The sequence below is a fragment of the Gordionus sp. m RMFG-2023 genome, chromosome 4, assembly GCF_954871325.1.
Source record: "Gordionus sp. m RMFG-2023 chromosome 4, tfGorSpeb1-WG-v2, whole genome shotgun sequence".
NCBI classification, from domain to species: Eukaryota; Metazoa; Nematomorpha; class Gordioida; order Chordodea; family Parachordodidae; genus Gordionus; species Gordionus sp. m RMFG-2023.
The window spans coordinates 33,074,470-33,088,371 of NC_088778.1; the positions used below are offsets into that span (position 1 = coordinate 33,074,470).

A 13,902-nucleotide genomic window follows, 5' to 3' on the forward strand; every position below is an offset into this window, starting at 1 on the left:
ATTATTTTTAATACGATAGATAATTGGCTACCCATCTTATTTATCATTTTACATAAAGTTTTAACGATGATTAATTTTTTTAAAAAACTTATATTTATTTTTATTTTTTCCTAGGAGACACAGAGAATCCAGTTCCAAAAATCTCGATAAAAAATTACGAAGATGGAATTCCTATTCATTCCATTCTCGTCATGGTATGTTCCGTAACGATAAATAGCGATGATTTGGTCGATATTACCTGGAAAATCAATGACACTCTAGTTAGATCCTATTATGGGGCAAGTTGTATACCCTATTTTATATTTAAAAAGAAAGAAGGAAAGAAGGAAGGAAAGAAAGAAAGAAAGAAAGAAAGAAAGAAAGAAAGAAAGAAAGAAAGAAAGAAAGAAAGAAAGAAAGAAAGAAAGAAAGAAAGAAAGAAAGAAAGAAAGAAAGAAAGAAAGAAAGAAAGAAAGAAAGAAAGAAAGAAAGAAAGAAAGAAAGAAAGAAAGAAAGAAAGAAAGAAAGAAAGAAAGAAAGAAAGAAAGAAAGAAAGAAAGAAAGAAAGAAAGAAAGAAAGAAAGAAAGAAAGAAAGAAAGAAAGAAAGAAAGAAAGAAAGAAAGAAAGAAAGAAAAAGAAAGAAAGAAAGAAAGAAAGAAAGAAAGAAAGAAAGAAAGAAAGAAAGAAAGAAAGAAAGAAAGAAAGAAAGAAATAGATATATATGTATACAGTGGTGTTGCACAGATTTTGAATTAAATCTTACACAAAACACTGTAGTATAACATGCTAGTTTGTCAATGTGTTTTTTTTCCGGAAATGTGTTAATTTTTTCAACCTTTAAATCATTCTTCGAGATCGTTTTAAAAATTTTTTTTAAAAAATTTGATTTTACCCAGAAGGTGTATGCCATCATGTTTGGATTGGAATAACCTACCCTATTGAATTTCTGACAATTTTTCCACGAACTTTTACATATTTTTTTATATAAATTATAAACGTACTCAAAGTTTTAACAGCAAAATTGTCCGCTATTCATAAGATATGGCTACTATTCCAAACGTGATAGAATATATTTCCGGGCTTGGGTATCGTTTAACTCCTGAAGAAAGTTTCTATAATTTTCACCGAGGGAAAGGTACTAAACGCAAAAATAACAAATGACCCATCTTTAGGACTTTAACAAGTGCTTGAATATAAATATAATTGTTTTGGCCTCATTTCATTTCATTCCATACCTTAATGACATTTATAGTTTAGCCGCAAGAAAAAAGCATTAAAGTATATAAATATCTTCTTTTTTTTAAAAAATAAATATCCGGTAAAAACATTTTTAAAAATTTTTTAAAAAAAACGCGCTCAAAAAATGATTTTAAAGGGTTGAAAAGAAAATATCACATTGTACGGGAAAAATACACATTGAAAGCTAACACGTTATATAATATAATAATATTTGTTGCTTCTATTCGTTATTATGATAACAAAATGCAATTTTCCGGAAAATAAATAAAATTTATCTTTTTTAAACTTACTTAAGCGTTTTTTTCCGTATTAAATTAGTCCGTGGTTTAGGCTAATCCTAATATCATTTTTTTTTAAACACTTTTGTTTGAACTTTGAATTTCGGGAGTTTATATTGAAAATTGAACTTCTCATAAAGCACAACACATATTTTTTTATTAACCTTGTTCTGGTGAGCACTTCTTTGATACAGCGTTTAAGATCAATCATAAAAGATAGGAGTTTAAAAAAAAATGTCCACTTTTATCTATTTAACAAATTAGTAAGGCGTTTTTAATCCCAGCGTTAAGGGAGTGGATAAGAGCCATGCTTACTAATGTGCAGCTTTAGGAAAAATATCAGATCCTTCTATAAAGTTAATTTCCAATTAATGTTCCTTAATCTTGATAATTTGTTAGACTCTGTAGAATCTATTACCTGCCAGTGCTATCACAGAAGAAGAAAAAAAGGAAAGGGAAAAGCTATCTTATATATATCCTTTATAATGTCTTTTATCATCTGTTTAGGTTGTATAAAAGACACTATTTACCAAATAGGCTGTGTCCATGTTCGACTTAAGTGATACTTATATGCATTTTATAGCTTAAACTAAACAGCTTTTGAAATAGTACACCCTATTTTAGTTTGTTTTAAGCATTCGGTATCATTATTATTTTTCTTTGTATTATATTTCATGTTTTATTTGTTTTTCGTTTGTTTTTTTTGATGTTTTTTTCGTTTTTTTTAAATTTAAAATTCCTCTAATGCTTTTTATCCGGCTTAAAATTGGCAACTGTTTAGTAATAGGTCGATCCAGGACAAGACCAGAATACGTTAAAATATATTAAAATTTTATCTTTTACTTCTTTAATATTTTTATCGGAAATATTTTAGACAGAAAAATATTGCACTGAGCCTTGGAGATTTTGTTAATAGATGTTCAAATCTTTGTGGCACCTGTTATCAAAATCTTCAGGGCTCGCGCAATGCTTTTCTGGATAAAATACTGAGTTCGCAGTTTTTAGATACAAATAAAGAAATTTTGCATCCACTAATCCAGACATTTCACCAAAAATCACTCCCTTCGCTATTTAACCGTTGATATTGTTAGTTATTTTTTTTAAAGAGGTTTAATTATCATCTTTTTTTTGGTAGGAGGATACGAATATAGAAATATCTTCTACCGTGAATTCCGATACATTTTTGGTGAAAGGGATGTCGAAACGAAAGGTCACCTCAAGATTCACGGTGAGGAACGCTTCCAAAGATTACGAGAAAAATTATACTTGTCTGGTCAAAGACCACAACGGGAAAACCGGGGCAGATCAAGTTTCCGTCATCTTACACGGTTTATACCATCAACATTGCCAATTCTTAAACATCATTTTAATTTTTGGGTATCGTCCTCTTTAAGGCAATGCTCAAAACTGGTGTTGTTGAGGCTCTATTAGAACCGATTCTTATACAGATGAATATTACGCAAGCCTTAAGATTTTTGCTCATAGAAGGTCTAACCATCTAATAGAGAAATCACGAGGCTTAGGCAATATTTATCTGGCTAAAGCTAAAATATTGAGTTTGCCATTCTGCATAACAACATGACTCAGGACAGATTTTTATATTTTTAAAACCTGTAGTAAGGCATAAATAAATATGTATTAAGAAGATATAACAGTTTTAAACAAAAAAGTATTTATTGGGCTTAAATGTGAATAAGTTTTGGAGAACGTTTGAGGTGATAATGGTAACTCGAGGAAAAAGAAACTGATCTCAAAATATTCAAATCGTATAACAATTCAAAATTACTTAAAGATCCATTAGAAAAGTACGAAAGACTAGGAGTAATCCCTATCGGCAATGGCGCCAATCTTACGTTGAGGCAATTGGACCGATACGTTTCTGGAAACACCGCCAAGAATTTTACCGTAACGCCGTTCATCTTCGATTTAGAATTAGTGGATCCTCCTCTCGCCATTCAAAGCAAACCACGGAAGAAGGAACCATTAAACATTTCCACTTTTGTTTGCCGCGCTTTTGGCTATCCTAGCCCGGCCACTCTGACGTGGTATTTGAGAGATTCCTCTTGCGCAAACTCCCCTCACATCAACAGTACGCTTTTAAATGGCGATAGTCACGCTGAAAATTATCGTTACCTAAATAAAACTCGACTCGCGCACCATTATATCGACAAAATTTCTAACAAATTCTGCCAACCCGGTGAAAGTGTAGTAGCGCCGCTATATCCCCAAACCCAAGATGAGGGGAATAAGGAGAACGATGAGATTCAGAATTCCCGCGGTTTATCGGAGCCATTGTTTTGGGTAATAAAATATGGGGTGGGGGGGGGCGGAACATTTTATCATTTATGATGAAAAATAAGGCTAAATAATCTCTTTTCTAAATTATTTGGCAAATAAATTGATTGATTTTAAAAGAAAATTGATATATTTAATCCTGAATGGGAAAAAAAAATAAATACTCTTTAAGAAAGATTTCTAATCAATAAAATCAATAATTTGCCAGAAAATCATCCTCACACTCTTTCAAATATTTATTTAAGAACTAATAATAAACGCCATATAACTAACAAGATTTTTTTTATCTTAACAGGTGGTTATCCCTGTTCTTATGGATGCATTTTTTCATTTGGCATTCGAAACCAAAATTCTTCAAATTTAATGCCTACTACAAGTCATTAATTATCTCGTTTTTCTGATCATAACATTTTAGATCATATCCGGCAAAATCGTAAAGATCTCGAAGAAGCTCAGCATATCAGAGAGCAAGATCAAGCTGAATCCTATCCTAAGAGGAGAACTGATATGTCGCATTCAAAATTCAACCACCTTAGCTGAAAGGAGTATTCATATACCCGATCTTAAAACGGGTATTGTCTTATGGCATAAATTTTTGTTTTAATATGATTCCAATTTCACTTAATTTGATTTTAAAATATTTTTTTTTATATATATAACTTTCTACTATAAGTTAAAAAAATAATAACAGTGGTGCCAAGCCAATATTAAGATATATTTAATATAAATATATTTTTAAAAAATCAATTTTTACTCTTTTTTGTTGACACACACTATATATATTAGGGCTATTTTAAAAAACGAAATTGGATAGTAAGGAAATATGAAAAATAGTCTCTTTCTTTCTTTCTTTCTTTCTTTTTTTCTTTCTTTCTTTCTTTCTTTCTTTCTTTCTTTCTTTCTTTCTTTCTTTCTTTCTTTCTTTCTTTCTTTCTTTCTTTCTTTCTTTCTTTCTTTCTTTCTTTCTTTCTTTCTTTCTTTCTTTCTTTCTTTCTTTCTTTCTTTCTTTCTTTCTTTCTTTCTTTCTTTCTTTCTTTCTTTCTTTCTTTCTTTCTTTCTTTCTTTCTTTCTTTCTTTCTTTCATTCATTCTAAATTTAACGCAATGGATTCATAAGTCATTTGTTATTTCTATTGATTACCCATCAATCTGATTGGTGATGATGTGATCGACAAGGTACATATCAAATGCTTTGAAGGCTCTTCTTCTTTTTTTTTTAGTTGGTACTATCTCACGTCTTATACAGAAGTATTTTAAAAAAAATTGGGTTTAATGTGTTAAAGGTAGGGCAGGAAAGTTGATATTAATTACTTATGGATCGTTTATTTGAATAAAAATATAAAAATGTTCAAATTTTATAAATTTATTTTTTTGATAAATTACTAAAAAAAGATATTTATACGGCTACCAATTCTTCCCCGGTTCAGCACCTCAATATCTCTTGGTTCTTGTTAGTTGTAGTTCTGTTAACATCTATCATTTTGTTAACTCTCGTTATATGCGTTTTGCGGAAAAGAATATACGCTAAAAATAAAAAAGTTTTTTTTTATAAACTAATCTTGATAACAATTTAGGGAAAGGAAGGAAGAAAGGAAGGAAGGAAGAAAGGAAGGAAGAAAAGAAAAGAAAAGAAAGAAAGAAAAAAGACGGATTTAATTTGGACAAAACATTATTTCTTTAATTCTCCCGAATTTATTCATTAAAAATAAAACCTTTTCATTTTTTTTTAAAAAATAAATCAAAGGACGGATTTAATTTGAATAAAAGTTACGATTTTAACTCTCCAACCGACAAAGACGATATCGTTCACACGCTCAAAATTCCCTCTCTGTCACCTGACAAGTCCGATTTCGAATTCGACGCGGCGCTGGAATTCCCTAAGGAACGCCTCATATTAGGTAAATTCTTTAAGGAATTTGGCGGAAAATGTTTTTTTCGCGCGATTAATTGTTTTTTTTAAATTAAGACTTAGGTGGGTATGGGCACCACAATGAGAAGATGAACTATATAGGATAAGGTTACGGAAGTGATGGGCAAACGTAAAAAGAAAAGCCCAAAACTTCGATGGGGCCATAAAGTTAGAGCCAATGAGAAGAGATTATAAATTGGATAAAAGATGATGGGCATGAGTGAACATAAAGTGGAGAGAGGAGAGAAATTGAAAGAAAGCTTACCCACCAGAAAAGGGTGAAATCTAAAAAAAGAAAAATGAAAAAAAAAATTATTGATTCGCTAATTTACTTTGTTCCGATTAATTAATTTTTCTTTGTTAATTCATTTCCTTTTGCTTTCTATCTTTTAAAATGGAATATTTTGATTTTTTTTGGGGGGGGGGGGCAATTATTCATTTTTTCACAGTTTCTATCGATATTTTTTTAAACCAAAATTTTAAATTGGGTTTAAAAAAAATTTATTTTAACACGAAACCCCTAATTATTAGCCGAAAGGAAAAAGGAAGAAGAAAGAAAGAAAGAAAGTAAGTAAGAAAGAAGTTTCAAATTTTTTAGATGAATATAATTACTTATAAGTAGTGTCGTTAAACCAGCGCGTTTTAAGCCGATTTTTTTTAAAAAAAAACACTGCTAACTCAATATTTTAGCCAGATCTAATATTGCCTATACTTCGAGATTTCGATATTATATGTCTAGACTAAGAACAATATCTTCGGGCTCGCGTTATATTTTTCTGAGTGAAATACTGAAGTTATAGCCGTTTTTTAAATTTTAAACCCCGACAATATTATGACAGTTTATAGTTAAAAAGATAAAATAATCTCTTGTTGTGCTTTTTTTTGCTACAGTTAAGTTGTTGAAATAAATAAATTGATAATTAAAACATTTTTTTATTTTATATGTAAATTGTTGAGGTAAATGCTTGGGCGAAGGTGCCTACGGGAAAGTCATGGAAGCCGATGCCATAGGGTTGGTGAAGGGGGAAAACAAAACTAAGATCGCCGTAAAGATCGTGAGAAGCGCCAAGGATTCCAACCAATTGATGTCTCTCATATCCGAATTCAAGATAATGACATCGATCGGAAAACATTTGAACTTGGTTAATTTAATGGGCGTGTGTTCGGAAGATATCGCCGAAGGTTTAAGAGGGAATCGAATTCTCCTTTTTTAACGATATTCAATAAATTTAAATTTTATTCGTTACAATTTTGTAAAATAAATTATATTTATTTTTTACATTATTTTTTTTCTCCCTGAAAAGCGAACATTTTTATGGTGTTGATGGAATTCTGCGCTCACGGGAATCTTAAGGATCACTTGAGAAAACGCCGCGTCTCGTTCCAGTCTAAAGGTTTGAGTTAGTCTTCTTCAATCAAAATCTACGAAACTCAGAGCAATATATATTACATAGGCCCGCACCCTAATTTAAGCGATTGGGCATAAGGGCCTGTTAACAATGGTAATTTCTACCGAGGCCCTTAAGAATACGCTTCAAATTTAGGGTTTCGGCCTACAGATTTTAATATTATATTTATTTATTTACACAGCCGCGAACATCGACTGCGAAACTTTGCTTGGTAAGCAAAAATTGGAGCCCGTTTTTGCCGACAACGAAGGGTATTGCGAATTACGGGTCAGCGGCTATTCCAGTGGCGCTGCCGCCGATCATAGTAAAAGTTATCCGACCAAGGAAGATGACGTTAAACCACCTTACGATTATAGTCGTAAGATGATAAGTTGTTCGAGAAGCGGGGCAAGTTTTTTGGAATGCCAGGAATCATCTCGAATGTTTGACGACGAACCGATTGCTAGGAGCGATATTAACGCTCCTCTTTGCGAATGCAAAACTGGACGAGATATCACCGTCGAGACACTTTTGTGTTACGCCTACCAAATTTCTAAAGGGATGGAATACTTGATATCCAAAAATGTAATATTTATTTATACTTTCGAAATGACCATGTTAATAATACCTAGGACTGGACGATACATTCATTCATAATAATGCATTTGAAAGCGTCGTCGAAATAGCAAATCAGCTGGAGCCGCCATTTTGGTAACCCATACGATAACTACGCATTAAATCGATAACTTGCTTCTTTATTATCTCGATGATCAGGCATTTCTTCAATAAAGTTTGCGTCGGGCTTCTCGTTCAAAATTTTTTAAATAATGATATGATCAAAATGGCGTCCCCAGCTGTTTTTCATTGACGTAGTACACGTTGTTTAATGAATGCATCGTCAGATGACTCTATTTCGTGTAACGTTGTTACTTTTATATTATTTATTTATTTTTTTGTTTGTTTTAAATACTCGAAAATTTAAAAAATTAATTAGAGTTTATTTTTAAAAAATTTACTAAAAACTAAATAAAGAAAGAAGAAAAGAAAAAACTGTCATCGAAATATATGCATTAAAATTTAAAATTATATAAATGTCAAAAAAAAATAACCGTAATATTCGAGACTTCGAACTTCGTAGAATTTAATTTTTAGTATTCATTATATTTAGCAGATTTGTTAAAAGATACTTTTTCAATGGATCTAGATACAAATACATCGTTTAAAATAATATCTAGATACAGATATTTTAATCAAAAATCTATACAGATACCACATTTTAATATCTAGATACAGGGTCTAGATACTTGTATCTAGATCCTTTAACAACTCTGATATTTGGTAATATAGCAATTTTACTTTGCGGACAATAATAAAATTTCTAGAAATATCTTCTTCTTTTTTTTTAAACTTGTAAGCATAATATTGTTTTTACCTAGTACTGTTAAACGGCTCCATTTCGATCCGATCCTTTGATACGGCTTAAAGCCTTAGATCTTGGTTCCTTCTATAAGCAAAATCTTCAGGCTTGCCTAATGTATATTTCTGGATGAAATAACGAGCCCATTTAACAACACTATTTTGAACTTCATTTTAAAAAATAATAATTTTACTACAACGCTTAAAACGATACAATTTTTGACACGATATTTTTACGAATAAAAATACCCTTAGAAATTCAACTTCATTTCCTACATATGAACAGTTTCGCGCAAAATTTATATATTTCCTATAATCGATTATATATACATCAATGAAATATTGCGTTTATATAAAGTGCATTCATAGGGATTTGGCGTGTCGAAACGTGCTATTAGACCACGATAATATCGTCAAAATTTGCGATTTTGGGCTTTCCAAAGATTTGTATCGTTATCCCAATTACGTCAAAACAACAGATGTATGTAATGTTTATTTTAAATCATCTAACTTTGACCAATTCCAACTCTGTCAAGTTTTTATCCCTAAAGAATTAGTTCCGATATTTGAGTTTAGGTTTTTCAAAAATTAAAGGTTTCTAATCAATTTTTTTTTAGGGTTAAAAGATTGGCTAAGCTTTATTGGAATTGGCTAAAGTTAGGTGATGTAACAACCACTAGATGTACAATATACACTTATTGCTTATTATTCCAATAAATTATGATAATTCTTTAAAAATAAAATAATGCCTTCCTTCAAATTTTTAGTTTATCATTCACTTATCCAAATCCAAGCCTTATTTAATCTTTAAAAAAAAAATTACTAATATTTTTATTAATAAATGTTATCTCATCTTTTACATCTTTGGAAAAAACTGATACAGACACCCGTTCCTATCAAGTGGATGGCCATCGAATCTCTGATAGACAACTTGTACAATCATCAAACTGACATGTATAAAATTTACGAATTATATTTTAATCTTTCTTTGCTTTTTAATGCTCACATTTTTGTATATACAGCAATGACATATAATACCTAGACTGACCATTCATTCATTAAAATGCATTTTTAAGTCGTTAAAAAGCAAATCAGCTGGACCAGCCATTATGGTAACACATATAGTAATTATTCTCATGTTAAAAACTACTATTAGATTGATAACTTGCTTCCTTTTATCTCGATGATCCGGTAATTCTTTAATAAAGTTCGCATCAGATATAGGAATAAATTAGGCTCTCGTTTTAAAATTTTAATAATGATTAGTGTAACCAAGATGGCGTCTCCAGCTGATTTGCATTGATGTACAGGTTTTATATATGTCATTGATATACTGTTAGTTTTTGAAAGAGTCAAAAAAAATATATATTATTATTGCATATACATTAGAGGGACATGAAAATGTATTAGATAAAAATCAAACATGAATACTATGTTTATATTTAGCAGGATAGATTATAAAAAAATAAAATAATTTAGACGGTTTTTTGAGCTATATTGAAGAAATTTCCGATTTTTTGGGGGGAATCATAATCCAGCATTGTTCAAATAAATCTTTTTGCCGCGAAATATTTCAAAATTTATTATGGATTGATCTATAATTATCCAAAAAAAATAAATGTAAATTTTAAAGGTATAATTTAAAAAAATTTTTTATAATTAAAACTCAAATTTTTTTTATTAAAAAAAGCGCTTTTTATAAATGATTTAAAATTCAAAATAATTTTTTTTTAACCTGGGGTAAACGAAGCATAACCATATAATTTTTTCTAAAGGACCCATAAAATTGTTCAAATTAGTGATAAACTCGTTGTAATTTCTATTTTATATTCTTATCAATGCTAACCCCAATGAGGGCTTTTCTACTTAAAGTAGGAAAAAAAAATGGCTTCTCCAATTTAACTTTCTGAGTCTTCAGTTCATTCTGAAGTAATAGCTCCCATAAGTTAGAATCGTATATGTTATATTAGCACTCTATTTTATATATTTTCATTTTTTTTAATTTTAATTCTTATATATATATATATATAGAAAAATTTTTTGCATTTCTTTATAGATGGTCATACGGGGTCGTCTTGTGGGAGATATACTCGTTAGGCTGTTCACCTTACCCCGGCGTGGAACTAGGCCCGGATTTCGTTAGCAAACTTATGAATGGACTGAGACTCGAAAAACCTACCTATTGTCCGGAGGAGATGTTCTAAATTCCTTTTTTTAAAAAAATAAATATACTTAACATAGCTGTGTCCTAAATCTTTTATTTTAAAAAAAAAATTCTAAGGAGTTTCAAAACTTTCACAAATTTTAATGAAAAAATATGTTAATTTTTTTTTTAAAAAAAATTTATAAAATATTCTGAGATTTATGTTTGCATCTAGTGTTTTATTTTTGTATTTTAAATTAGTTTATTTATTTAATTTCGTTAAAGATTCGAAAGTTTGTGAATTTGAGTTTTTGATATTTAGGACACGATTTCTAAATTTAGGTGGGTAATATAAGAAATTTATTCCATTTAAATAAAATAAAATTTAAACGATTTAGGAAAAATTGCCGTTATAACGGCAGCTAATTTATTTTTTTTATTTAGCTATTTATAATCACGTGACTAGTTAGGTTTGAGACCGGTTATTTTAATAAAAAAAATATCTAACATCTAAAAACCTTATTTTTTAAAAATTAATTTCTTACTTTCATAAATCAATCAAAAAAGGCCCATTTTCGACCGACCCCTTTTAAAATTGTTAAAATTTTCTGGAATTATTTAGAAGGGGAAATAAAAGAGAAAGCCGTTTATTTTAGCTCGCTAGCACACCTGGTTCTTGAGATATAGGGGCCTATAGGTACAAAAAAGAGCCAATTTGGAATCTGTAAAATTTTTAAAATGCTTATATCTCAAGAACTATTTAAAGTAAAATATAATATAATATATCATATTGTAGGTAAAATAAATCTCGAAAGGACTATCAAAATAAAATAAAAATTGGAGCCAATTTGAGTCTTTAACTTCCGGTTTACCTATAATGCTTTACCTGTATTTTTAAGCAAAAAAGGGAGTTTGTTTTCGAAATTTTTTTATTGCTTTTTATTTAGACACCTTTTTATAAATGTATGTATGATGTCAAAACCTTGGCGACGCCTATCGACTCTTCCAAAATATACATTTTTATCAAAAATCGTAAAAAAATATAGATGGCGCTAATGTTTAAGAAAATATTATTTCCTAAAAATGAAAATATTTATAGGTTTATAAGAAATGCGATAAAATTTTCCAGTTCTGCTCCCCCCCCCCACCATCTTTAAATTTTTTTACATATTTTAGATCTCTGCTTTACTACTATAATAGCGAATAACTTTTTGACACGATAATGTATAACAGCTGCATTAGAAAAGAATTTATATTAGACATATTATCGATTATATTTTAGGATAATAATTATTTTAAAAAATTAAAAGTTTAAAACAATCTCTCTTTCTGTTTAATATAATTTTTTTTTTCCGATCAGATTAATTTTAAACAAGCCATATTCTAGGTTCAAATTAAATAAAATTTTATTCTGTATAAAAGATGGATATACCAAATATTAAAATATCAAGATATTGTAACCCATTTAATTTACAAAAACATGCATATTATCGCAAGAATCTAAGAAAGATTCAACCTTGGATGACCAAAAAAAATTTACCAATCAATTTAAATATGCTAATATGCTCTTCATGTCGACAAAAATTAGCAAAGCTTCCTTATAATGACAATGATATTGATTCTCCTCCTCATATAGTTAATCAAGAGGCAATTGAAAACATTAATATATCCCTACAATCAATTGGGGAATCTCCCATTAAAATAAAACGCTTACGTGAAAAGAGATATCCAAAGAAGAAAATATCTAGCGTGAAAAAAGTTTTAGCGACTAAAATTATACCATTATCTTCATCATAATTTTAAATATATTTCAACCAATCAAAAAATTTCACTCAATTAAACATCCCTTTTGATTCGAACGATTATCTAAAATCAACGCGTTACCTTGAATTCATAGTGGCGTTCGCGATTTAACAGAGTTTTTAAAAATCTGTTTAATGATATCAATTTTTCTGTATTAAAATCAGTATTTCTTAGATTATTATTATGAATTGAATTAAAGATAAAATTAATATTAATAAATAAAAAATTGGTCTCAACAGATTTTAAAAATCGATCAGCTGTTAAATCTATCAGCTGTTAAATCGATCAGCTGTTAAATCGTGATCGCAATCGCGCCACTATAAATTCAAGGGTAAGAAGAAGGAGCTAAAATTTAAATTCATTCTCTATTAAAAAAAATGTTCTTAAAAATTTTTTCATAATTTGATTATCTTTAAATTAATCCTTTGTTTTTAGATACGATTTGATGTTAGAATGCTGGAGCAAGGACCCAGAGGGAAGACCTAATTTTAATAATTGTTCCAAGAGAATATCGGATATTATAAGCAAAAATCGGCTCAGTGATGAAACCGATTCTCAGTACGATACCTACAATTACTACAGAAGTTTATCGGAGTCTGACGAAATTCCTAACGTTCCTGATAGTAATCCTAAATTGCTCGAAAGTGAGTATTCTAAACATATTGAACAAATAGAAAAGGTGAAAGTTAATACTTTGAAAGATGTCGATGATGATAATAATAATAATGTAATCGAGGATGACCGTAAGATTAATTCAGTATCTAGGATATCGTCCTCTAAGATGTTGATAACTGATGATGATGGTGTAATTATAACCAAAAATTCTAACCTTCCAGAAAATTACTCATATTCTAACCGGTCCCTTTCCGGTAGTGACCTGGGGGTGCCCCTAGTTAATGATGGACTTCCGGTACTTTGCCGCGATTTAAATTTCGTGACAAAGTCTATATCGCTCGTATCCTCGGATTCCGCATTTTACTCCACATAAATTTATTTATCTTCGCATTTATTTATTCGTTGCAGATACAGATACATTTCTTTTTTTAAAATTTTTTTTAATATTTTGTAACTTAAGTGATTTGATTTTTTTTTTGTAATAAAAATATAATTATTATATCAACGAATTTTTCTTAATTTCGCTTATAATAATATCAAGAGATGACTATATATTGATATACCGAATATTGGTGATTGACAGGGTGACAGTAGGACTAAATTTATTTGTAAGAAACCATCTTGGCCTATTGTCCGAAAGTCAATTTTAAAAAAAGATGTCACTTATAAAATGGTTTGAATAAAATTACAATTTTTTTTAAAAAATTTACATAAGTATAATCAATTGTATACTTATAGCTGGCCCTAATTATAAATAAATATATTATGGGTTGGTGATAGATATTGCCAAGTCACGTATAGCGATTTCATAAATAACAACAACCTAATTTGCTAAAT

At 29.5% G+C, this 13,902-nt stretch overlaps 1 protein-coding gene across 2 annotated transcripts in view; it reads left to right on the forward strand.

Annotated features, from left to right (window-relative positions):
- The first annotated feature begins 118 nt into the window (after positions 1-118).
- The window catches only part of LOC135929080 (receptor-type tyrosine-protein kinase FLT3-like), a 16,845-nt gene continuing 3,061 nt past the window's right edge, over positions 119-13,902 (forward strand). The window contains exons 1-13 of one of the 2 annotated variants that reach the window (XM_065465572.1): positions 119-278; positions 2,633-2,825; positions 3,290-3,798; positions 4,208-4,364; positions 5,184-5,329; positions 5,536-5,689; positions 6,658-6,882; positions 7,005-7,094; positions 7,291-7,673; positions 8,863-8,985; positions 9,388-9,458; positions 10,561-10,701; positions 12,886-13,765. In XM_065465572.1, the coding sequence (XP_065321644.1) occupies positions 192-278; positions 2,633-2,825; positions 3,290-3,798; positions 4,208-4,364; positions 5,184-5,329; positions 5,536-5,689; positions 6,658-6,882; positions 7,005-7,094; positions 7,291-7,673; positions 8,863-8,985; positions 9,388-9,458; positions 10,561-10,701; positions 12,886-13,438 (2,832 nt within the window). In that variant the 5' untranslated portion in view covers positions 119-191 and the 3' untranslated portion in view covers positions 13,439-13,765. Of the gene's footprint in view, positions 279-2,632; positions 2,826-3,289; positions 3,799-4,207; positions 4,365-5,183; positions 5,330-5,535; positions 5,690-6,657; positions 6,883-7,004; positions 7,095-7,290; positions 7,674-8,862; positions 8,986-9,387; positions 9,459-10,560; positions 10,702-12,885; positions 13,766-13,902 lie in introns of those variants that run through there. The other variant, XM_065465573.1, reaches the window with a different exon arrangement.